General features: G+C 54.0%; 9 protein-coding genes across 9 annotated transcripts; 3 read left to right on the top strand and 6 right to left on the bottom strand.

Annotated features, from left to right (window-relative positions):
* Positions 1–284: 284 nt before the first annotated feature.
* COL26b_012950 (uncharacterized protein) lies at positions 285–1,484 on the bottom strand (the record flags this gene model as incomplete). The annotated part of the gene is made up of 1 exon (XM_053185581.1): positions 285–1,484. One exon carries the CDS (start codon positions 1,482–1,484, stop codon positions 285–287), a length of 1,200 nt encoding a protein of 399 aa, XP_053030490.1.
* Positions 1,485–3,727: 2,243 nt separating this feature from the next.
* Positions 3,728–4,750, bottom strand: COL26b_012949 (uncharacterized protein; the record flags this gene model as incomplete). The annotated part of the gene is made up of 1 exon (XM_053185580.1): positions 3,728–4,750. One exon carries the CDS (start codon positions 4,748–4,750, stop codon positions 3,728–3,730), a length of 1,023 nt encoding a protein of 340 aa, XP_053030489.1.
* Positions 4,751–8,407: 3,657 nt separating this feature from the next.
* Positions 8,408–9,346, bottom strand: COL26b_012948 (uncharacterized protein; the record flags this gene model as incomplete). Its single annotated transcript, XM_053185579.1, has 1 exon — positions 8,408–9,346. One exon carries the CDS (start codon positions 9,344–9,346, stop codon positions 8,408–8,410), a length of 939 nt encoding a protein of 312 aa, XP_053030488.1.
* Positions 9,347–9,998: 652 nt separating this feature from the next.
* Positions 9,999–11,073, top strand: COL26b_012947 (uncharacterized protein; the record flags this gene model as incomplete). The annotated part of the gene is made up of 2 exons (XM_053185578.1): positions 9,999–10,339; positions 10,401–11,073. The coding sequence occupies 2 exons, from the start codon at positions 9,999–10,001 to the stop codon at positions 11,071–11,073; spliced, it is 1,014 nt and encodes a 337-aa protein (XP_053030487.1).
* Positions 11,074–11,178: 105 nt separating this feature from the next.
* On the bottom strand, positions 11,179–12,073 carry COL26b_012946 (uncharacterized protein; the record flags this gene model as incomplete). The annotated part of the gene is made up of 2 exons (XM_053185577.1): positions 11,179–11,987; positions 12,040–12,073. 2 exons carry the CDS (start codon positions 12,071–12,073, stop codon positions 11,179–11,181), a joined length of 843 nt encoding a protein of 280 aa, XP_053030486.1.
* Positions 12,074–12,521: 448 nt separating this feature from the next.
* COL26b_012945 (uncharacterized protein) lies at positions 12,522–13,632 on the top strand (the record flags this gene model as incomplete). The annotated part of the gene is made up of 3 exons (XM_053185576.1): positions 12,522–12,615; positions 12,765–13,249; positions 13,321–13,632. 3 exons carry the CDS (start codon positions 12,522–12,524, stop codon positions 13,630–13,632), a joined length of 891 nt encoding a protein of 296 aa, XP_053030485.1.
* A 271-nt stretch (positions 13,633–13,903) lies between these two features.
* On the bottom strand, positions 13,904–18,893 carry COL26b_012944 (uncharacterized protein; the record flags this gene model as incomplete). Its single annotated transcript, XM_053185575.1, has 3 exons — positions 13,904–15,589; positions 15,643–15,921; positions 15,972–18,893. The coding sequence occupies 3 exons, from the start codon at positions 18,891–18,893 to the stop codon at positions 13,904–13,906; spliced, it is 4,887 nt and encodes a 1,628-aa protein (XP_053030484.1).
* A 2,445-nt stretch (positions 18,894–21,338) lies between these two features.
* Positions 21,339–21,602, top strand: COL26b_012943 (uncharacterized protein; the record flags this gene model as incomplete). The annotated part of the gene is made up of 1 exon (XM_053185574.1): positions 21,339–21,602. One exon carries the CDS (start codon positions 21,339–21,341, stop codon positions 21,600–21,602), a length of 264 nt encoding a protein of 87 aa, XP_053030483.1.
* A 1,472-nt stretch (positions 21,603–23,074) lies between these two features.
* On the bottom strand, positions 23,075–23,978 carry COL26b_012942 (uncharacterized protein; the record flags this gene model as incomplete). Its single annotated transcript, XM_053185573.1, has 2 exons — positions 23,075–23,463; positions 23,552–23,978. 2 exons carry the CDS (start codon positions 23,976–23,978, stop codon positions 23,075–23,077), a joined length of 816 nt encoding a protein of 271 aa, XP_053030482.1.
* Between the last annotated feature and the right edge of the window lie 580 nt (positions 23,979–24,558).

Here is a 24,558-nt window from a genome sequence, read left to right as displayed (position 1 = left end):
GGTAAGCATTTGGCAAGTTATTCTAGGGTATCTCAACGTGCAAGAAGGAAGTCTTCAGCAAAGAAGAAGCCGTAGTATTATATGAAAGCTAACCAGTATCATCCAAGACAATCGCGTTGAACAGGACAAAACAAATGAGACAACTCTCTCTCTCCCAAATGGTGTTCCTTACATCAAATGCACTTCATCATTGCTTCCAGAGTTTGTACGGGTTTATCAGATATACATCTACCATGAGGCAGGGCCAGTCGTGAGCAGCCAGACACAATGCTTCCTAGCTAGTGCTACGCATCTTCCTTCTTGTCCGCCTTCAGAGGCTTGCGTCCATAAATCACGTAGCCGTTCCAGTAGGCATGGATCTTTGGGTCCTGGATATCCCTTCTGGTCTGCGCGCACAGAACCAACGTTTCCTCTCTAGTCCAGCCCAAAGTGCGAGTAAAGTTGGCCAGTGCCAGGCCCTCCAAACCAGGCAAAAGCGATGCTTGCGTCCAGAGACCAATCTCCTTCAAGCGCCTGTCTTTCGGCCACGGCGAGATGGGGAACTTGAGAGGGATCTTGACCACATCTTCGAAGCCAGCCTCCCTCATAAGCCTATCGAAGGTGTGCGTTTTGCTGATCGTGCGACCGATCTCCTCACACGCCTCGACGCCCATTGTCGTGTACTTGTAGATGGCCATGTCCTCGGTCATGCTTCCATCGTCACAGACTGCAGGCCACTCGCTATCCTGGATTTCCATCCAGCCACCGGGCTCAAGGTGGTTGTAGGCCTGCTCAATAGCTGCTTCCCAATCGGAGAAGCAGCCGATCATATTTCGCGCGAGGATGAAGTCGAAGGGCTTGGTCCAAGTCCACTCCTTCTCAACATCATCAATCTCAAAAACGCAGTTCGGGGGAACATAGCCCGGCTGGATAGGGCTGAGGTCTACGCCAATAACCTCGGCGTCAGGGAACGCGTCAGCGTAGTCGAGGGCCCATATTCCGGTGCCAGTTCCAAGGTCCAGGACGCGCTTAGCGCCCTCGTTCTTCGGGCACATGCAGAATCTGTTGTCGAGAGTGACCATCCAGACATGGTTGACGATGTCGAGGCGCTCCTGCTCCAGATCATCGTTTGGCAGAATGTACTTGCCATCACTGAGGCGGTGGTACGTACGGCCGTTCTCACGGCGGTAGTCGAGAATCGTGGGGCGAAGCGAGGCCTGCGAGTCATCGGTCGTGGAGTAACCGTCGATCGAGACACCGTCTGCGTCTGGTTCGATCGGACCCGGCACATCGGGTTCGAGCTCAGGCTCAGACTCCACAGGAGACTGGGCTGCCACTGGTGCAGCGATCGGCGTCGATGGATCGGCCGTGGGAGCAGCCTTTGTGGAAGCCGTAGGAACAGTCGTGGAAGTAGGAGGAGGAGCAGTGGGTGAAGCGGCCGTGGTAGGGGCCGCAGTAGGAGCCGCAGGGGCGCTGGCCTCACTTTCTTGTTGTTGACCGGTCATTTTGACTTTCGCGTACCTGGATTTCGTCTAAACACCATTAGTTCCCGCTCGCGCTAGAAAAGCGCAAGCTCGCCTTTTATCTGGAAGCAACGCAACGGAAGGGCTGGGACACCCCTCTTCGCAGGGCTACCCTCGTTTGAACCTATCCACTTCAATATGCGGCAGGCGGTTCGTATGCCACGGCCCCACTTGCCGTTGTTGGCCTCGACGTCGTTCCTTAGCGGCCGGGACGGCGTCCCGCCCCAATCGGACTTGCAGCAGAGCTCCACTGCTGCAGTTTGCTGTAGATTTTAGTTCCAACAGCATATTGCATTCACTCTTTTGGATCTGTCGCTCCGAGGAATTCGCTTCCGGCGGTTGGTGTGGTTGGTCGTCTTCTAAGATCTGCCTCGGGGACGGCCTTCCGCGCCGATGTCCATAATAGCTTTTGGTTGTTGAAGAACCCAAATATTCGAAACATTTTGAAGGCAAGATGTTGATCACACAGTCCGGCCAGGACGTCCAGGTCCAAACCGGAAGACACGCTCGAATAACCCGCACAGTGTTTCAATCTTGTTTTCAAGCATACGTAGCTAGATATACACAATCTTGGCCACGCGCCCGGCACCTTTGTTCTGTAATGTAAACAACCTTGGGTTCTTGAGAACCTTTTTAATAGCCCCGCAGAGGCTTGACATAAGACGACAAGGTTAGCAATCCCGATTTCTAAGTCAAGCCCGTTGCAAGAATTTCAAGACCTTGAGAGATTCTTGCCATAGGGCTCGGTTGCAGCCTAAATGATTTTCTAATTATTTAAGCGCCATGACTTCCCTAATTCCTCCTACGATTCAACACAAACACGCAGTCACCGAGTCTATCAAACAATAGGAACGGACATAGTGATCTCGACAAGATGTCTTCAACATCACTCCCAAGGTAAGGTCCTGAATCATCTTGATTCTTCCTGCTAATCGTCATACCACGATAGCTCTACCCAGTCTATACCCGTCACATTCAAAATCGGTCGCGCAGGCACCATATTTTACGTTCACAGTGAGCTTCTTGCAGCTCAATCTCCGTCACTAGAAAAGCTCGTGGTGGAACATGCAACGGAACAACATCATGGCTCGGTCCATTGGGGAGACGTTGACGAGGCGATCTTCAGTCGCTTCGTAAGCTACATCTACACGGGTGACTATAAGGAGGCAAAAGTCGTCCCTCGTCATGGCATGATTGAATATGATGCCAAAATCCCTGGCAAAGAAGATTCCGCGGTATCAGAGACTTTGTCCCAGTCTACAGATTCATCGTGGGATCAACCTGCACAGCGTCAGCCGAACCAGCGACGGCGCAATCGCAAAAGGCCATGGAGTCAGTTTTTGAACCTGCACCCGGAACCGACACAGCCGGAGGAATTTGTTGATGGGAGGGGGGACCATATCGAGCTTTTCCTATCCAACGCGGAAATTTATGTTTTTGCTAAAAAGCACGACATTGAAAGTCTACAGGAACTGTCACTGCGCAAGCTAAGGGCAGCCCTTGAGGAACTTCTTCTAGATGAGTTCAATGACGAAGCCATCGGCGATGTCGCAGATCTTGTCAAGTATACCTACAAAGCTACGAAGCACCAGCAGGATGACAAGGAGCCGCTGAGACATCTGGTCACTCTGTACGCGGCTTGCAAGATAGATATTTTGTGGACGTGGCAGAGTTTCCGGGACTTGGTTGAGAATAATGGTCAGCTTTCGAAAGGTCTCATCACTCACATGTTGGGCCGCCTCTGATCTTGACAAAACCTGGCTGGATTTGAGTAATTAGTACTGTTCTCAAGACTATCAAGCTAAGAGCCAATGAAAGTCCATGGGCTAGACAACGGAACTCTTCGAAGGATCGATCATACTCAATCAAACTTACTACATGCACTCGTACCTGAATAGACATGTACGATCAGGCCCTAACCCTAACCCCTGTCACTTGTCTACCTTTTTCGCTTTCTTGGTTTAAACTTTTCGCCTCATACCATAATGGTTACATCATACATGCAGTGCTTCTGAATAATCATTCAGTGGTTCTGAAATTCAATTCTCTAACCTTGTCTCTACTCGTGTTGCGCTACATCCCAACAACTTCCACAAAGCTGTTCATGATGAAGAAGAAAAGAAAAAGATAAATCAGACCAGATATTACCACAATACTTTGATTAAAAGAGCGCTAAGAAACCTATCTCTGAAGATAATTTGAATTTTTTCTAGTTTATGAAGTCCCTATGGTGGAATATTAAAGTAAAATGCAACAGTGATCGCGGCGTTTATCAAAACAGCCACGCTGGTGAAGGCCTTCTTTCCCAGTACATAAACATCAACCTCGACTTCTGCTGTTGTTGGCTTGGAGAAGTGACCCAGTTGAATCTGTCCATAGCCCGCTAGTACTGAATCAGTCATGAAGGCAAAGGCGTGTTCCAGTCCAGACAATGTCGCATCTCGTTCTGATACCAGACCCTGTGCGTTGAACGAACTATTCCAGGCGGCAATGCTCGCGAGAAGGGCATCTCCAAGTACAGAACCGGAGAAGCTCTGCAAGCTGTTTGACATCGAGTCAAGCTCTCTGACGGCGCTTCGCGTCAAGATGCGCTCTGGATCGATGTCCTGAACGTCATCACCGCTCATTGGAACGACACCGACGCTCTTATCTTTGACATCGACCGTTACCTGGAACCACGTAGGCACAAAGTCCACTGTGCACTGCGTGGTGTTCAAAACTCGGTACTTTTCTCCTGCAGCGATGGAGATGTATCGTCGAGGTGACTGAGGGCTGTCGGCGACACCAATGGCGACGATGGAGTCTGAAGTTGCGCCAATGTACTCGGACCATTGAGCACTCCCCACAGAGTCGGGTAGGAACCCAGTGACGGTAAAAGTTCTATGAGGATATTCTTTCCCAATCCGGAAGTTTGTGCTGCTGTTGTACAGACACCCAACCTGAGGGAGGTAGCCGACCTCCTCAAACCGGTATTTCCGGACCGACTTCTTGAGGCCGTTGTCTGTGATGCTCACCGATGAGGCAACTCCGTACATCCTTCCTTCAAAGATATAGTCTGTGTTATCGAGCTTGGGTTGCCTTGACGCAGATAGCTTGAATCCGATCAAAGATTTCAAAAGGTTTGGGCTGATGGAAGAAGTGGACGTTCCGTCATTCGTGTCGGCCACATAGTTCTTTATGAACGTCGTGTTTGCGAAGGATGGGATAGCAATGCTGCCTGCAACAACCGCAGTACTTCTTGTCGGCATTATTGCGCCAGTCCATAGTGCTGATGAGAATACGCCAAAGATAGACAAGATGACAATCCAAGACAATGACGTGGAATATACATCTCTGCGTGTTCCAAGATTTCTGTGCGAGATTTCTCTCTTTGTATCGCTCCATGGCATGATCGTATTGGCGAGAAAGCCCGAAAGTACATTGTTATGGATCAGATAGGCAATCGCAGAGAAGTGTGAGATGGTGATGGCGTAGGCGGCAAGGCGGGCGACGAGCTCAAAAGCAGCGCGTTTTGAGATGTTGATGTGTAAAGCGTTCAAAACACTCCCAGTCAGTTGAATTATTGGCCGGATGACAGAACATGTCGAATCATTTTCGGCCAAAGAAGATTCGTACCAGGTGGGGTCAAGAGCCCATCCGCGAGAGTCCGAGATAAGGAGCACCAGACTAAGAATTCCGGTGACGCACAAACGTGCCGAGACGTTTTGTCTTCTCCAGAATCCCGCTATGGAGATCCGCCTTTGACTGAAAAGTGTGCTCATGTTGGTGGTTGCGAGCAGCTAGTCCAGTGAGTGCATCAAGCGTCGTGCGAATCGTTTGCGTCGCGGAACTGATGCTTGGAGGGTCTGCAAGACTGGCCCACAGGAAGCAGAATGTTGTTTAGGAGAGAATCAAAATGGCCCAGCCTTCTCCTGTTTGCAGGACGCTTTGTAGTTATGTCGTTGGTTCCGGGGTGCTGCATCTCTTGTTGGTGCTCGGACCCAATCAGAAACGTTGATTTGCCGCTCGAAGATGCAACCCCCTGACTGCGCCGCTCCGCTCTGGCGCGCGCCTCACTACTTGTAATCGTGCCGTTCTACTATGCTGCAAGTTTAAACCTTCGTATAATTTGATTCGATGCATCGATTTGGTGGAAGATACTGGTCTTGGAGAGGACTGGTGAAAGAGGACCGGCGATGCGATTACTCCTCAACCTTGATGACACAAATGAACTTGCGAATGACCTCTTTGTGCGCCGCACTGAACCCTGTCACGTAATGTAAAGAGTGGGATCATGATGCAAGGGGTTGTGTCTGAATTCAGGTAGACAGCCGTTGGTCTCCTTGGCACTTGCTTCAAGCATCAAAAAAGACGGGAATTGTGTTCCGTACCTACTCAGTTTAAACGTCTTCTTTGTTAGGCAAACTAGATTCTTCAATGCCAGAATCTGTGTCACAAAAGGGATGAGAAACTTCTGTGTTGGTGTTGAGTGCGAAATGTCAAATTGGTACAGCTTTCCTCGGTATGAATCCATGGTTGGACCTCATTTAACGTGCATGCTGCCAAGCATGAGAGCAGCAGCCCCCAGACTCCAAATCGTGTTGGTAGTACTTTGAGTGAAATTCCTGACGAGAATCTACCAATTGCAGTGATCACCGACGATGTGGCACAGCGACGAAGTCTGGCCCGCATGCTCCAACAACTGGAAAAGCAGGGCAAGTTGGAGAATACCCACCATGGTTGACACTTTCATGGGCATTGTTCTTTGCAGTTGTTATGAATTTTGTGTTCCTTTGGGAAGGGAGTGAGGCACAGCCAAATTGTGTTGTTGGTGTGCCATGTTATGTTCATCCCCTTCTCTCTTTTGTTTCCTCCCTCTCTTCCATGCATTTGTATTCTTCATGTTTGTCGAGATTTGTCCAGTGTCTAGTCATGAAACTTAGTTTCCGAGGCTCATCTGCAGCCTTTTACTTTTGGCTGATACATCACTTGACTACGCTCACTCAAGCGGCCAGTTCGGCCCCGTTCGAAGCGACATGGTCATCAGCAACATTCGGTCCCGATGGCCCGTGGCACGCAGTTGAGGTCCACGTCGGCGAAAACTCAAAAGTCGCTCTGTATCCGGGACACACATTCCAGTCCCTCGTCATATCCACGGACTATTGCAAGCTAAATAGCTCCAACGGTTGCTACGCACCGAAAGCAGGGACGTATAATCGAGCGCAAGCTTTCCAAGATGGTACCGGATCTGCGTCTGGAATTCAGTACAAACCACCGCTCCACGAGTGGATGGCTGGGATGGACGTGCGTGGCACCCTACCTACCTCCTGGGTGGATTCAATAGCGTTGAAGTCAGCCGCAACTTCTGGACCGACACATCAGGTCGAGAATGTCAGTTTGACACTGGTGGAAAGCCAGATGATCGCGTATCCCGGCGGTACATGGTATCCTGCTTTTGTTGGGTGCCTAGGCACTGGGGCTGCGGCAACTGTCAATCAGTCCTTCACAACATCGTCGTATCCGATTAATGCCAGCCTGATACCTGGTGCGCTCTGGTTCAACGACAAAATACCTTCCAACTCATTCAGCATGCATATTGGATCGGTCTCTTCGCAGATGGCGGGATCTCTCTGGTTTGGCGTATACGATCAGAACAGGTTGATCGGGGACGTTTGGGTGGCAGACGAGGACTTTGTTCGGAGTCCAATAACTCTCAAAGATATCGCTATTGATGTCATCCAAGGAGCTTCGCCGTTCGACTTCACCGCCAAGAGTGATCTCTTAGCCGCAGGGAATACGTCTATCGCCAACGGGCTCCCGGTGGCTGTTGATTGATGTTCCCCTTACCTTACTTTACCAAGATCAACCTGCGACAATATTGCTGCGAATCTCCCGGTTACTTTCAACGCCAATCTCGGGCTGTATATCTGGGACACAGAGTCTACAAAATATCGCCAAATCGTTTCGTCAGCATCAGCATTATCTTTCACCTTCCTCTCCGACTCGAACACGAAGACGACTACGGTCCGTGTGCCGTTTTACCATCTCAACTTGACGCTATCCGAACCCCTCGTCGATTCACCGATGCAATACTTTCCTTGCTTTACTGGCGGCCCTGGCACATACAACTTAGGTCGAGCGTTTCTCCAGGACGCGTTTCTCGGTGCAAATTGGGGGCAGTCTAAGTGGTGGCTTGGTCAGGCGCCAGGACCCAACATCCAGCTGTCTCCAAGCGTTATTGAGATTACCGAAGATGATGTTTCCATCAAAAGTGGCAGCAATGATTGGGAACGATCGTGGGAGGGAGCTTGGAAGGCCTTGACCGAAGACGAGGCAAACGGCACCACTACCGTAGAACCTCCCGCGCAGTCTGGCGTGTCGAGCAATGACGGTCAGAAAGAAGACTCTGCTGTTCTTTCAACGGGAGCCAAGGTAGGCATCGGTTTGGGTTGTTCTGTGGCAGCGCTTGCTGGTCTTGGCGCGCTGGTCTTTTTCTACTATTGACGGAGGAAAGCAAGAGCTGTAATATTGGATCAAACGGTCATGGCTGAATATCAGAAGGGCCCTGCAGAGATGCATGGCTCTTCCCCTAGCGATATGGCACCTATGAGTGAGCTCGAATCGCGGCCAGTGCCAAAACAAGCATCACATGATCCGGTGGAGTTGCCGTATTATTGCCAGTAAGGCAGTAACTCTGGGATTTATCTTCTTCATCTCTTCATCCCTTCATCTTCTTTTAACGTAATACTTCAGGTCGTCAGACTTCTAGTATTAGTAGCTGAGTTGTGCCGATTATGACTGTTGTACAGTCATTCCTACATTTATCCATCCTAAAGCGGTCACTTAGTCCAGCTGCAATTGACAACGTTGATCATAATGAATATATCCTGAGTCGAGTCAATTGTCATATGGTGTGTACAAGTTCTTTATGCACTAGCTTGAAGCCTCTTCAGCTCTTCCTGTTTCATGCGCTCTTGAATCTTCAGTCTTCCTGGAATGACTCGCTCCCTAGGCGCCGTGATCCCCCACTCAGGCAATGACTTTACACCCAAAGCCTTCAGAGTCGCCTGCTCCACCAAGCTGAAGTCTGATCCGTCCGGTCGATGGAACCGATGCGGTTCTTTCAGTGACACAGGCGGGTTTGTGATGATACGCAACTTCCGCAGCTGATTTTTCGACGCGCTGTGCAGCATCAATGGATGGAGGAGGTACACATCGCCAACCTGCCCAACAGCTTCGAAAAAACCCCCACAGCTCTCAGCAAGCGAGTTGAACCAATTTAGGTTCCTCTCTGCGGCAAAGTCGGGATGACCCCGTGGCACCATCCGTGGCGAGACCCCGTCCGGATGTTCGTACAAATGCTTCGCAACCTTTGGAATTGCTTCGGGGCAAATCACAGTCCCGCCGCCGCCGGGGACGATGTCCGTAAAGAGGGGTATGACGAGCAGGCCCTGCTCTGCGGAGTCGAGATAATGGACGAAGAAGTCGCCATCCACATGCCAGCTGTCGAGGTCCTTGGGGTTCTGTTCTTGCCCCTCAAACTCGGGGCTGCCAAGATTCACGATGAGGGAGTCACGCCAGTATTTCGAGTCGGGTGCGATGCGGTCTTCGCCGCCGCAGACTTCACAGATGGCTGCCCATGCTTTCGGTGCGAACTCGGAGCAGTCGAACGTGCGGTGGGAGGGCATGTTTGTACGGTGCTTCCAGGTTGACCTATCGATTGGGTCCATGCCCAGACGGGTCCAGACGTCTTTTGTCAACCATTCTGCCTGCTCTTTGGTAAAACAGTTGCTTAGCTTCAGCCAGCCGGTGGTCCGGAAGTGCTCTTTCTGGGCTTCGGTGAGAGGTTCTGCTATCGGAGACATGATTAAGGAATGAAAGGTAGCAGACGAGAAGAGGCAATGAGTCGTAGGGGTGGGAGAATGTGCTTGGTTGATATAGACCCCCACTAAGGAGCCAGGGACCGGCATCTAGTCCCTCGAACGGGAGCGAGGAGATGCGGGGTCCGGAATAAGGTATGCAGAAGTAGTCAATTAAGCTGCGTCTGATTGGATTGGTTTCAAGACTTTCTGAGACCTCAGAAGAGACTAGATGTCCAAAAATTCAAATACGTCAACGCAAGCAGTGCTCGGAGGAAAGATGCCGTCGTGAGGGTTCATATGTAGTCAGCGACTTCGACGGTTTTGAAGCTACAAACGGCCGCGCCGGCTAAATGGAAATTCTATGGGTCTCTTGCCGATCCCCCACCTAGAAGAAAATCCAAAAGTTTGACGGCCTTCAATGCGAAGGACGAGTCTAATTCGGGAGATAATGGCAGAAATGCCGAGTCATCCAAGTGCAGGTTGGGGGTAGCCCATCATAAGTCGTCGAATTAACCACGAATCGTTGATTGGTCATTGACCGACCCACTCACCGAAAGCTCGGTCAATCAAATGCCGATACCAACCGACCAAATCTTTCAGGCGGACAAACATTACCAGCCTAGCTTCTACAACCCCGAAATCACAGAACCTCAAGATGCCGCCAGACCCAACGATCGACGACGAGGAATACGAGTCCTCCCAAGACTCTGACTTCGCACCCGAAGACGCAGCCGGTGCCGATGGCGGTGCCGAGTCTGAGGCAGAGGACTCTTCCGACTCCGACTCCGAAACCGCGAAGACCAGCAAGCGCAAACGCGACGCTGCCGCGGGCGATGAGGCAGACGATGCGGGGTTTGAGAACTCGGGCGACGAAGCGCTGATCAAGAAGGCGAAGAAGAAGCGCAAGAAGGCGAGAAGCGGCGATGGGGCGCCAGACGGGGATGACGAGGGCGGCGAGGGAGGGCTGGTGAAGACGCGGAGCATGCGCGCTGCAGAGTGAGTTGTCGCGTCGTTTTCAGTCACACAGTGGTCCTCAAATGCTGACTCGGTGCATCAGAAAAGTAGAGCGAAAGATGGCTGCTGCTACCGGGCCGGTGACGGTCGACGTCGACGCGATTTGGGCACAGATGCTCGCGGGGCAGACGACGACGCAACCGAGCCAAGAACAGGGCGCCGGAGAAGCGGACGCCACCGCGCAGCCTTGCGGCACAACAGACGCGCAAAAGCAAACCGACGCACCGGAAACCGAGCCCTCAGATATGATCCGCATCAAGCGAACGTACAATTTTGCCGGAAAAGTGCAGACAGAGGAGAAGCTCGTGCCGCGCGACTCGGCCGAGGCGAAGCTCTACCTCGCCTCCCTGGGCAAGGACGCACCCGCTGATGAAGGCGCCGCTGAGCCGGAAGAGCCCAAGAGGGTACTGAAGAAGGCATTCCGTTCGGCGTTCGAGCCCACCATTGAGATAGTCGGGCAGCGGTCCGACTTGAACCTGGGCATGACGGTGCGGATCAAGGCGCGCGAGAAGCAGGCGCAGGCGAAGAAGCTCAACACGGTCGAGAAGAGCAAGATGGACTGGGCCGGGTACGTGGACAAGGAGGGCCTCAAGGACGAGTTGGAGCTGGCGGGGAGGTCCAAGGAGTCCTACGCCGGGAGGCAGGACTTTTTGGCGCGCAGCGAGGCCAAGAGGGAGGAGGAAGCCCGGCGGGCGAGGATTTCGGGGCGTGTATGAAAACTTTCATATGGATATTGGGTGGCTTTGGCGTTTGTTTACGGCAGATTGGAAGAAGAGATACCCCTTGCTCACACAGATAACTACATTCTCGCTGTCCCTCTTTCACAGCTTCGTGTCCTTCCTCTGCGAGCCGGGCGGCAGAATCGCAATGTCCTGAAACGGGACGCTCAGGAACTCGTACAAGAAATGGAACCTGTCGCTGCCGAAGAAGGGCTCCTCCTTGCCCTCGTCGTTCACGGCCCAGAACCACGGGGCGCCGAACGCGCCCCTTTCAACCGCCTCCTGCGTCTTAGCCTTCACCGCGTCCTTGATCTCCTGCGTCGCGGTGCCCTCCATGATCTTCTTCACGTCGGCCTCGCTGAACAGCTTGGCCTGGGCTCCCGCAGGTGGCGGGTACTCCTGCGGCGCGTCGGCCAGCGCTTTGACCAGGACGTCGAGCTTGGTGAGGTTCATGTTAGGCGGCTCCCAGAAGCAGTGTAGGAGCCAGTGCCAGGCTGTCTGGTAAGCTGCGTCTGGGTAGGTCTTTTTGATGAAGTGCAGGGCGCGCAGGGGCAGGATCGTCATGCTGCGGTCCATGAAGTCTGGGGGCGTGGTGATGTCGGGTTTGCCGATGCGGATGGAGGAGCGCCGGGCATCATGAGTGCCGTACTTCGCCTTTGCGGGGAGTGTCCATGGCGGCTTGTTTCCTGCGGCGGTCTTAGTGGAGGCAGGGCTGAATGGAAGGGGGCTGACGTACCGGATGCCGCGTTGATACCGCCGAGAAGTACGGGATGGAGGCTGCCGGGCGATGAGAGGTGAGACTGAGTTCAGCAGGTGAGGGGTGAGAACGGACTCTAGCCTGACACCATGTGCGGCGAGAGCACCCTGGCTCTTGATGATGTAGTAAAATGCGATGTAGCTGTACAGAGATGCTTGGTTGCCCAGTCAGTCTCACAGGCTTATCTGCTGCACACCGAGACTCACCGATATCAATGTACACATCTACTTTGCCGCCCATCTTGGCGACGCAGGACCGAACTATTTTTTCGACAGGCTTGGTCTTTCTGGACGAATGGGTTCGAGAACGCGATGGATAACCCCGACAGTCGCGATGTCGCAATCGCTCAAAGTGGGAAAGTTGTTAAATAACCGGGTGATGTGGTAGGTATGAGGTGAAGTCGCCAGAGTGGGGTTACATCCTCGGCACAGCTGGAATCTGGGGAAGCTCCTAGCTCCGGGGTGGATGATCACTAATACACATCACCGACAACCGACAACGTGCGACACGACAAATCGAAGTAATCAAGGCCGAGAATGTTCAAATTCTAATTCTAGGAGAAGAAATCTTGTGGATCTTGAAAGACCTTCAAAACCCCGTCAATTCAAACGGTTAATAGTGTCATTCACACAATCCATCATCTTTCATACATAGCAACCCCTGCCAAGCTCAGACTTCAGCTGTCAAGATGGCCTCACCGAAGCAAGTCGCTCTCGTCGTAGGCGCATCAAGAGGCATAGGACGTCAAATTGCCATTGATCTTGCAAAAAATGGCTACGCCGGTACAACCCCTCGGCATTTTGCCCAGCTACCTTACGACCGCTAACAAGGATTACAGTCGTCGTAGCCGCAAAGTCAACAAGCGACGCTTCCAAAGTCTCACCCTTCCCACCAGACCCAAACTCACAAGCCTCGACAATCAGCACCGTAGCCCGCGAAATCCACGAGGCCGTCGGCGACGCAACGCCCATTGCCGTGGACGTTCGTGACCAAAAAAGCATCACGCGACTCGTCGACCAGACAATCCAGGTACAATCCCTTTCCTTCACCGCACACTCACAAAACTCACCCATCGCCACAAAGATATACTCCCGTCTCGACGTCCTAGTTTACAACTCCGGCGCAATATGGTGGGCCTCCGTGGAAGACACGCCCCCCAAACGCTTCCAGCTCATGCAGCGCGTCAACCCAGAGGGCCTCTACCTCACCCTGCATGCCTGCCTCCCGCACCTCAAGCGCGAGGGAGCCGGCCGCATCGTCGTCGTCAGCCCGCCCATCTACAGCCGCTTCTTCCTCGGAAAGACGGCCTACGCGATGGGCAAGGTCGGCATGAGCGTCTTGACCAAAGGTCTAGCCATGGATTTCGCGAGGCAGGGGTTGGACAGGATGGCCATCACCAGCATCTGGCCCGCTGTGGTATGTTTTCTCCTTTATTGCAATCAAGTCCTCGGCAGTGTACAAGATATTCACCTATCTGCAATTTCCAGGCAATCGAATCCGCAGCCACGCAAAAGTTTCAGGCGTCAAATCCAGACGAGACCAAGGACCTGCGTAAACCCACCATCTTCTCAGATGCGGTGCTTGCTATCGTGCGAGCCCCGGCGAGTGTCGTGAATGGCGAACTTGTGCTCGATGAGGACTTCTTAAGAGACCACGCGGGTGTGACGGACTTCTCCAAATATGCCCTCGTGCCTGGATCAAGTCCGCGTAGGATTATGCCTGCAGAGCTCCCGGACTTGACCGTCAAGGAGCAGGATGATGAGGGGAAGAGGTACAGCAGTGCAAAAGCAAAGATATGAAAGAGACAAATCACTGCCCTGACGTGATGTTGATGCAACTATTGTCTATTGCCTGCCGCGCTACGCAGGCAGGATGCGGTGCTTCTCGGTATAGTGTACTTTATCAAAGAAAATGAGGTCGTCCTGTCGCTCGCAAACTAGTAGACCCTTTCCGTGTCCCCTTTCCCCCTCGCCAAATCCTTCTCTCCGCAATGCCGAAAGAATGTTTTGAAAAACCAAACAACAAATGTACTATTTTTACAAACCCTTTGCAACACTATCTTCTCTCCTTTTACACCTCCTGGCTCTGCTGGAAAAGCCCTTGGGTGTTTTCGATGTCGCTTATCGTCTCATTAAACACCTTGGTGAGGTCTCCAAGAACCTTCATACGGTTCCACTCATGCCTCGTGCGCCAGATTTCGTCCATCAACTCGCGGTTGATCTGCTCAAGTTGCTCAATGGTGCAGCCCGATGTCCCCTCGGTCAACTCGTCAAGGAAATTCTCAACCTGTTCCTCGTGGATAACAGGCTGTTGCTGCGACAAGGACGAGCCGGAATTTCGAATCTCTTCGCCTGGCGAGTCGTTCAGGATGTTAACCAGAGTCGGGGCATGCGACTTGGAATCCCCCGAGCTTCTAGACTTGTTAGGTGATGAGTTCTGGCTACCTGGCCCGCCCATTGAGGGACGTATGACACCGCGCGCGATGCCTTGGGCCTGGGAGTGTGGCCAAATTTCGTCGCTCGAGGTGGCCTGGCTAGCCTGCATGCCGGCTGGGATCTGCGTGTCTTGCAGCTGAGAATTATCGCCCTGGCTCTGCTGCTCGCCGTGCACACCATTAGTGCCTTGTGTCCACTTCTCTCCCGACGATCTTTGAGACGGATCGGACGTCTTAGTCGTTGACGCATCGTTCAGTAGATCTGAAGGAGACATGCCAGGAGGCACCGTGGTGATCATTGACTTCTGAGAAACCACGGTTGTGCCGGTTATCGCGCCCGTTGCTTGGTTGCCCTGTGCCGGCCACTGAGGAGGCTGCATAGATGAGCTGTCCTGGGTGGTGTCATCATCGACTCCGCTCATGTGAACGTCGCTTTGCCGTGATGGGTTGGACGTTCCATTGCTCTGGGGAGGAACAGCAGGGCCGCCGCTAGGTCCCGGGCTCATAACCTGGAAGCGAGCCATGGCATGAGAAGAGCCAGGGATGCGCTCGCCCAAGGTGACAGGTCCTTGAGAGTCGCTGTCATTACCTCCGGCTGCATCAGTTTGGACGCGATCGACGATGGACTGCATAGCCTTCCTCTTTCTCTCCTTCTCGGCTGCAGCTCTGGCACGTTGGACTTGTCTCTGGTACAGAGACTCCCAGTCCACGGTGGCTGTGTTGCCTTCGATAGTCGCGACATCAACCTCGACATTGCTTACAAGCTCGTTCGCCTTCAACGTGCGCTCCTTGTCGCCGATGTTCTTGGAGTCCCTCGCAAGAGATTTTATGTCTTTGAGGAAGTCCTTGGGACGGCAATAGTACCCGTTTGAAAGACGCTCCTCGATGGTCGTGGTTTCCAAGTTGGAGAACGTCTTGCCCGTGGCCGTTTCGCGAAGCACGTCATCGCCGTATTTGTCCTTCACGATCTCGAATGGCCGAGGCTCGACACCTGCCAGGTCGGGGCGCACGAAGTTAATTTGGTTCTCGGCGAAGAGGTAGTCGAGTTGGCTCTGTGGAATGACGGGCTGTCTGAACTTTTTGTACTTTCTGTTGATCTGGTCCATGATTGGTTGAAGTTGTACTTTAAGAATGTTGAGAAGCTGATGATCGCGCTTCTGCATGGCCTTGACTTCTTCCTTTGAAGGCACCTTGGGCGGTGGCGGCGGAGCGACTGGGAGCTGGTCCAAGATCCTCTTCTTCCGGTTGGCAGGGTCAGGGAACTCGGCCGGGCTCTTGCGGACATGCTCCACGATTGTAGAGAAGTATTCGCGTCGGTTGGGCTTGGTCATGTCAGTCAGTGCCTAGTTATGAAAAGAGAAGCGCGAGTACTCACATGCTTGGGTCGCTCGATCTGAAGCCGGTTCTTGCGAGAAAATGCAAACAGCTCTCGGACGAGGGCTTGAGAAAGGCTCTCGCCAGCCTCATACTCCGAAGTCGCCAGCAACAAGATAGGATCCGTTGGCGGAATCGACTTTAGCATGGCCTTGAAGGTCATGAACGGCAAGCTGTCCCGCAGTGATGCATACCAAGACTCGATGCCAGGAATGTAGATGACACTGGGCTTGTGTCTCTTGACTTCCGTAAAAAGGCCAACGATGACCTGTTCCATGGGCTACAGATAGTTTAGTACAAACACCACAAAAAGTGAAAAGAAGAACTTACCCGTCCATCAGCAAGCAAATTGGGAAGGCCGAAGTTTTGCACCTGGACACCCTCGAAGTAGTGAAGAAGCGCAGATGACAGGTAACTCTGGCCCATGCCGGCAAACCCATGGATCAGGAAGCGTGGGCGGAACACACGAGATCGCTCGAACTCTTGATGCATGGCCTCGCGTCCAAACCCGTGGTCTTCGTCGTCAAACTGCTCGTACATTGCCTCCTCAAGCGCTGTGAGCTTTTTCTTGCGAGGAAGGACCTCGTCGAGAGCCTTCTTGATAGAGTCGAATTGATCACGCAACAGTGGCTCGATTCCCTTGGGCAGCGGAGCTGCGCCTGTGCCAGCAGATCTTTCTGAAGAGGGCACCATCTTCTTGATAGAGATCATGAAGTCGGTGGCATGAATGCTGATGTTTTCGGGGTTGACGATGAGCTTGTCTTTTGAGGAATAAATCTGTGGGTACGTTCTTTGGATGGCATTGAGAGCAGCCTCAGTGCAAAGTGCTCGGAGGTCGGCACCACCATAACCCTTGGTGTTCTCCGCAAGCGATTGCTTGAAAGGTTCTGAAAGACCCCAGTCCTTGGTGTGAATCTCAAGAATTGATCGACGGCCCTCTACGTCAGGAAGAGGGAAGTAGAACTCTCGATCGAATCGACCAGGTCTTCTCAGCGCAGGATCGATGTTGTCTGGACGGTTGGTTGCTCCGATGACGATGACCTGTCCACGGCCGTCCATACCATCCATCAACGCCAAAAGCGTTGACACGATCGACGCGTGAATCTGCTCCTGTTTACTAGAACGTACTGGAGCTAGACCATCGATTTCGTCGAAGAAGATGATACTTGGTTGCGTTCGTCTGGCTTCCTCAAACAACAGCCGCAGCTGCTTCTCGGCTTCACCAACCCACTTGCTCAGGGCATCGGCTCCCTTGCGCATGTAGAAGGTGATCTTGCGGCCACCAATACCAACAGAGTTGGCGAGGGCACGGGCGAGGAGAGTTTTACCGGTACCGGGAGGACCGTGGAAGAGGACGCCTCGCGGGGGTGTGACGTGGAACTTTTGGAAGAGCTCGGGGTACAGGAGAGGTAACTGAACCATTTCCTTCAGCTGGTCGATGTGACCTTGGAGACCACCAACTTGGTTGAAGTCCACGTTAAGGTCGACACCAAGAGGATCGGCATCAGCGAGGGCCTTTGTGTTTTTGACCTTGCCGACGTTGGGTGTTGCGCCGACACCAGCACCTTCACCACCCACAGGCTGCGCGAGACCAGGGAGCAGGCCACCTGGAGCAGCAGCCGACGTGGGAGTCATGCCAACATTTCCGGCGGCGCCAGAACGTCCACCCATTTCATCGTCACTGCTGTCGGAGTCAACACCTCCAGCAGCGCCGGTGCCCCAAGGTCCAGCGAGAATGGAGCCTGCACCGCCTCCGCCTCCGAAGGGACCAAAAGTCGTGTTGAGAGCGCGGTCCCATGCTTGACTGGCGCCTCCACGTCCGTTACGGCGCCGTGCAGGGGTCGGGGCGGGGTCCTCACCATCGTCTTCCTCTATGTTAACGGCGGAAAGAGGAGGCATGAAGTAGTTCATTGGCTTTGCTGCGGCTCTGCGACGCTTCGACGCAGTTTCTTGGTAGATGATTGCGGGTGAAGGTCGCCTTGTGCGCCGAGAGCGCGAGTCTTGTCGAAGTTCGTGGAGCTCCTCGGCAAGCTCGTCATGGTCTAGCTCGACTTCATCCCCGGACTCGGCCCCACGGCGCGAGCTTCGGGTGGATCTGCCCTTGGGCTTAGCAGCTCTACCGCGCGGGGCCGGGCTGTCAAAGTCGCCATCTTCAGCATCGGCGGAATTCTTCTTGGTGGGCGAGTCGTCGGACATGTGCGCGTCTTCCGCCGACTCTTCGCCGGGCTCGAAATCGCTACTGGGCTCCTGAAGGGATTTCGACTTTCGAAGTCCACGGCGAGTGAGACGCCGTGTTGGGGCGTCGCCATCAGTGGGTTCCTTGGGGTCTTCCTCAGGTTCCGCAGCTGAAGGTCCAGATGCACTTCCCCTCTTGGCTCGGGTCCGCCGTGTGATTGGACCCTCGTCCTCTTCATCGTCATCATCAGCTGCAGCATCGGGATCCACCTCGGTCGATTCTTTGATGGCATCTTCCATTACCGCATCCTTGCTATCGACAATCTCCTCGGTGTCTGCAGCCACTGGCTCCGCATCGCCGGCCAACTCATCGGCATCGGCGTCATCGTCGCGACGGAAGCTGCTCTCCTGAGTTGCTTCCTCAATCGTGTCTGGTGCCTTCTTCAGTCCCTTAACTGAGCGGGAGTTACGAGTGCGAGCAAAGGTTTCCGGGCTTCGACTCTTAGAAGCACGCTGCATATGCCTGCCCGAGTTGGTCAACTCGACATGCTCTTCCTCGACCTCGGCTGTCCGGGCGCGGGTAGATCTCCTAGTGACAGGTGCAGCAGAAGCCGGATTCTTGGGCACCTTCAGCTTGATCATCAAGGATTCCTTCTTCTTCTTGGGCTTGGCGTGGTCCTCGGAAAGCTCGTCTTCGGACGCTTCAGCTTCTTCAGACTCAGACTCGCTTTCACTCTCCTTGTAGCTGTTGTGCTTTGTTGCGGCCTTCCTGGAACGGCGACCGGCAGCGTTGACGGGAAGATCTTCTTCCTCCTCCTCTTCTTCCGAGACGAATGAGCCCTCTGCCATACTATCAGAGACATCCTCATCATCGTCGTCGATGTCAGATCCACGATATTTGTTCGTGCGTCTTCGGCTGCCGCCGCCTCCACCGCCAGAGCTCTTGGACTTTGAGCCGCGCGATCGCTTCTTGCTTCGTGCGGGTGGCTGGTCGGTACCGGGCTCGAAGTTCTCATCATCGGAATCCGACTTGTTAGGATCGAAGTCCTCGATGTCGCGCTTACGTTTGGACGGCATCGTGGCGTGGGTGGATTATTAATGGCAGGTGCGGATCGGTTGTGCTTTCGCGTTCTGATTGTTGTGCACGCTGGTTGGCGATGAGCAGCTGCTGCCTGTTGTCGCGAAGAGGTCTGTTTACGTGGTGTCAGCATCCACATGCACTTGAGTATCATCAAAAAAGTGTCTGAGATGGCGAAGATATCAAAGTTGATCTGTATTGGGGCTATTGGGAGGTTGGTGGATGCAAGGAAGGCTCACCTCTGTCTTAGCGCTTAGGGAGAAAGCAAGAACAATGGAAGCGGACGTCAGGTGGTGGTGCAGCAGTGCGCCATTGGGGTTGCGACGATGCAAACGCGAAAAGTCAAGGTGGCCTTGATGTCTGCGACGTGCGTCGTTGGCGATCCCGGGCTGCGTGGAGATGGGCTTGACCACAGGCTGGTGATAGGTTCAGATTCGCAGAAAAATCACCATCGCGCGTTCCACGTCTTGCGCGCCAGGCGTTCACACTCTTGGGCGAGAAGGACGGGGAGTCAGTAGAGTGGGTCTCACGTGCAGACACCAGCCACAAGTGGTCCGAGCGGCGCTCCTTTCCACCTCTGAGGTTGCCATTTCAAGCAGCAGCCATTGGCTGGACCCATCTTTCCGCAGTTCAACGGGAAATCTTGGGGGCCTCAGATTCAACAATCGCGCATCTCTGATACCGAATTCTCTCGACCCGAAGCAACTTGGTCGGCATGTGTTTTGCGTCTGCTCAAGCATCGTCAGTGTCCTGTCAACCGATTTTCGTCTCGACCTACCGCAAGTCTGAAGCATGTCAATCACCGTGCAAGGATTGACGGTGCTCATCGGCGCGCGAGGTTAAAAAAGTCGGGCCCGGGGTAAGTGGGCGTCGAGTGTCCACCACAAAATGTCGCGTTGTCGCGACCACGGTACCACTCGAGGACAGCAAGAGACTGGTATTACTGAGACGAAGTGCGACTCTGGTCAAGTGCATCTGAACTGCCGAAGGGGATGCAAGTCGGGCCGCCGAGACCTCACACCGACTTCGTGGGCATGTGGACTGCGGCGCAGATATCTGCGAAACATCGAACGATGAACAGCAATGATGTCATTTCAGATTGTTCCTCGTTGTCGGGCCTCAGTTTGCGCCGTCTCTGACTGCGGTGCGGTTTCCAGCTCTCGAAGAGGCCCAATGCTCCAGGAGTTTTTGAGGGCATGTCTATCCAAGTAATCTCAACCCCGACGTCAAATTTTCAGCTGCAGTCCGCCAGAAAACTTCCAAACTTCATCATCGCATCCTCATCATGGCGGCTCAACACCAAGCTTCGCCAATTCGACCCTTTATCAGCCCTACAGAGTCCGAGTCTGGGGTAACCTGCGGTTTTTAGGTTCCGGGCCGCCAAGCTCAGGAACGTGGCCGGGGAACGTGGCTGGTGTATTGATGCCCCCTGGTTAAGGCATCTGCATGGAAGAAGTGGATCCATGCCTTGCGGCCTGAACGTGGCTCGGTGCGCCCGAGTAAGCAGGCAGCAATCTATCAAAACATCACGTGCAGAGGCGCCCAGAAGCAAACGACGCTAAACCATCGGCGTCGTCCGAACATGCGGGCCGGATGCGACTAAACCAATGCTGCTGACGACGCTGCTGTGCCGACGAACCGTTCCTATTCGCAGATACGCAAATACGGAAACTCGACAAGGAGTCACGGGATTCATACCATGCAGAGCCTTGCATAATATCGGTTTCTCGCGTCCCTCGGGCCTCGTGCTTTCGCGACCAGCCAAATGAGGCTCGGAACTCTTTACGAGCAGCAGCTTGAGTTTCCTCATGCGGTCGTCATCGACGGGCCTCAAACCAACCGTCGCATACCTGTCCCTTGTTCTCTCCTGGGCATGTGCAAGCTAATTGCCTAGCACCAACTTTGAGGCCATCACCCAACAATCAGCCCAGTAATGTCGTCCTGCAGATCCTCGCGTATTTTGCAGCTAACAGGGAGGACGAATGCGGAACAACCACGCACAGGGAGAGCGTTGGACAGCCTGCGTTAGCTGTTGCCTTACGAGGCCATCCCCACCTGCGGTTCGCACTCGGTCGCATCGATGGGGAAAGCATGTTCAGCAGACCGGCCTCAGTGGGTCCACCAACGACCGGCAACCCGGCCAAGTCGGTAAACGGCCACTCGGGGCACAGCATTTTAGACCACCGAGCTCCATGGCGACGTCAATCCATGCCGACCAAGCGGCCGAGAGCGCGAGCCAAGAATAAGCAGCCGTGCAGCCGCATCCAGAACAGACATCCTCTCAAGCATTTAAGAGAGGGACACCCCGAGGTCTAGACGAGTCTTTCCAACTCATCGTGTAATCTTGCCTCGACTTCACACCTACACATCAAGCAACATCGAAAGCCACAAACCAATCGGCTTCAACACACATCAAACACTTTCAAAGTCAAACACCAACCACAATGTCTTCTAACCTCTCCGCCCCCAACTTCGAGATGCAGCGGCCCAAGAGCAGCCGCGCCGGCTCCGACGCAAGCTCCATCTCCACTGACTCCTTCACCACCAGAAGGGCAGTCTCCCAGGACTCTCCGCGCCCGGCGAAGAGAAAGTCCTCCCACTCCCAGACGGTCAACGTCTACACCCACTGCGGGCGTCACAGCTCCCAGTTTCTCTTTGGCGGTCGCTCATTCACCGACATGGCGCGCTCCATCTTCAAGCGCGACTAATTTGTTTGTGAGCCGGTGTTCTTCTGCAAGAAAAGACAAGAAGTCAGAAAGCACCTTAGCGAGCAAAAGTCATCACCCACAGACGGTTGATCCAACCGTTCGCCGTCGCCGAATGCGACCGGCAGCAGACCCGCCAAGAAGACGGCGTGACCGCAGGGCTCCACAACGGCTCGAACGGCTCCAGAAGGCGGCGCCAAGCGGGAACCCGCAAAAACCGCCCTCCGATGTTTCCTGCCAGTGTCCCTTTTGTTTGATGCGGAACATTGATCTGCAGAACACCGGATGCGGCGTAAACAAACGCGCAAGTCCCCTCGGCGCCAAGACGTGGAACCGTCCCGGGACGAGAAGCGCATTCCAGCCTCCTCCTCCTCCTCCTCCTCCTCTCCCCTTCTCATCAAGAACTTCCTTTCTGTCACGTCACGCAAGACAAGACAAGACATTTGGGGGCGCGCAAGGGGAAACAACATCTCCACTCCACCCCTCATCCCATCTCACCTTTCGTAATTTTACGGGGGAACTGATTGCTGGCGCCTTGGCAGCGGTGAAGCCACGAGTAAGGAGGATGAGCTTGAATTGTGCCAAGCAACGGGACCGTTGAAACAGAAGACGCTCCAGCCAATCAGAGGTCGTTCTGGCCACGTCCCTCGTCAACTTCCAGCCTGCTGCTGCTGCTTGCTCGCCGCCGCATTGCGGAGAAAGGCAGACGAAATAAATTGACCCCATGGACGACGTGACATCGCTCCGGTCAGAATCCGTCCTGTTCTTTCTCAGCTGCTCCAATTGGCAAGCAGATGGCGATCTCTTCTCAACGACACCGCCCGCGGACCAAACGCATTAGCCGGATTTCGGTTTGTCTTCACGAAGACAACTCGGAGGCGGATAAAGCCCCATGGTTTCCGTAGCCTTCATCCTCAGCTCTTGTCTGAGACAGCTCTGCTTTTTTTTTTATCCTGTCTTCTCATTTTTGATACCAAGTTCCTTGTTCTTGTCTCTGTTTTGTCAATGATACCAGGTAGTCAAACAGTCTACAAAGCACTTGTTTAGCAAATGTTTAACATATTGTGGTCTGAACAATAAAAACTACATTAAAACAAACAAATGTCTTATCTCAATGCCAATTCGTGACCCTGTCGCCGAGAAATCTAACCCCTGCAACTCGTACGCTTATGATGTCGATACCATGGCTCTCTCGCGCCTCTCATCTCTTCATATGGATATGACCGCATGTCATGCATGTATGTACCTGCCATGTCGCCCTCCTCGATGCAATAAGTACCAGTCTAAAAAGCCAGCCCTTTGTACTTGTGCCCGTGTATGCCCCCATCACAGAAAACGCCAGTGAAAAAGCAGAAAAACTCTCTCCATGAGATCCACATCGGCGTAACCCCGACCACCAAGTGGGCATCCTCACCTCATCTCAACCTCTTTCCCCACGCACTTACTCCGCAAACTCCCTTCCCCCAACAAACCACCTAAGGCGACATGGCGTTCAACATGACTCTAGAGTGATCCAGCAGGTTCTTCTGCCCGGGCACGTTCTGCGTGTACCGCGAGTTGAACTTCATCACCCGCTTCGCCGCGCGGAACGTGACGTCGTCCACCGTCAGCGGCTCCGCGACCACGTTCCACGCGATGCCCTCGGTGCACGGCGGCGTCGTCAGGCTGCCGCTGTACTGGTACACGTCGGACCGCGCGAGCAGGTCCTTGAGCTCGCAGAAGTCGAGCCCCTGCGTCTCCGCGTGCGACCCGGGCTCCGCGACCTCGTCGAGGTGCGCGAACACGTTGGCCAGGAACGGCGACGGCGCGGCGTTGTCGACTTCGATGAGGAATCCCACGACGGAGGCGGCGGGACCGGTGGAGTCTGTGGGGGGGAGCAAGATTGTTAGAGATTTATGAACTGCCAAGTTGATACAAATACGAGAGAAGAAAAGATGGCACAAAAAACTTACTCTTGTTCGCCTCCTCGTCCGCCTCAAAGACAAAGTGCACCTCCATGGGGAAGTACTCGCTGTCCACACGGTGCTCGCTCGGCGTGTGGAAGTGGAACTGCTTGAGCGCGTACACCCGCCCGTCCCGCGTCAGCGTGCCGTTCTGCGCGACCACCTCGAGCGTGCTGCCGAGATTCTCGAACACGGCACCGTCCGGGTGCGCCGGCACGTCGAAGCCCAGGCTCGCGCCGGGGACGAGCGTCGCCGAGGTGTCGTTGAGGTTGATGGGCGACTGGTGCGTGCCCGTGGCGCACTTTGAGCTGGCGTTGTTGCGGCCGTGCCAGTTGAGCGGGCCTACGAGGTCGTTGTAGCCGAAGGTTGCGACCTCGACCTCGCCCTCTGCGGCGGAGCGGGCGTAGAGGGAAGTGCGGTGGTGGCAGATTGCCATCGTGAGGGTTGCGAAGGGGAGGAGGTTGGAGGGTCTCATTTTGGCTGGTGTGAGTTGAGTAGACTGCAAAGGAGTAGAGAGCTACAGAATAAGATAAACCTCGAGACTGAGGGCGGGAAGCTGGGGACTCTTTATCCTCCTCAAGATCTCTGGGCACACGATCTCGTCAGATCTTAGAGGAGGGTGTGCGCCGCTTGACTGGCGGGTACGCACAAAGAACAAGCAGGCATTGTTCGACTCGACCTCCAATGAGCCGTCATCTCACGAGGCTGGGTGTGACAAAACAACTTGGCTTCCTCCCCATTCAAGCGGCGTCCAGAATCTTGGCGAGCCCCGTTTCCGCGAAAAAGTGTCGGTAAGGTACGGATACTCCAGTCTCCCCCACGGCCAGGGTACCGGACTGGGGGTCCACGAAGGAGTCCCATGGGGGAGGGAGGGGGCGTCAGTCTGCCAGATGAAGATCACCAAGTCCACTTTCCATCCCCTCGAGAAGCAAGAATGAAAGATGCCAAGACGAAAGGCGGGAGGCGCAGGAGGAGAAGGAGGGGCTTGTAATAAAGTCGCCTTTCTTCTTTGGCTG

This window comes from Colletotrichum chrysophilum (genome assembly GCF_026319265.1).
Source record: "Colletotrichum chrysophilum strain AFK26 chromosome Unknown scaffold_197, whole genome shotgun sequence".
Taxonomy (NCBI): Eukaryota; Fungi; Ascomycota; class Sordariomycetes; order Glomerellales; family Glomerellaceae; genus Colletotrichum; species Colletotrichum chrysophilum.
This window is presented reverse-complemented; position numbering and strand designations above follow the sequence as displayed.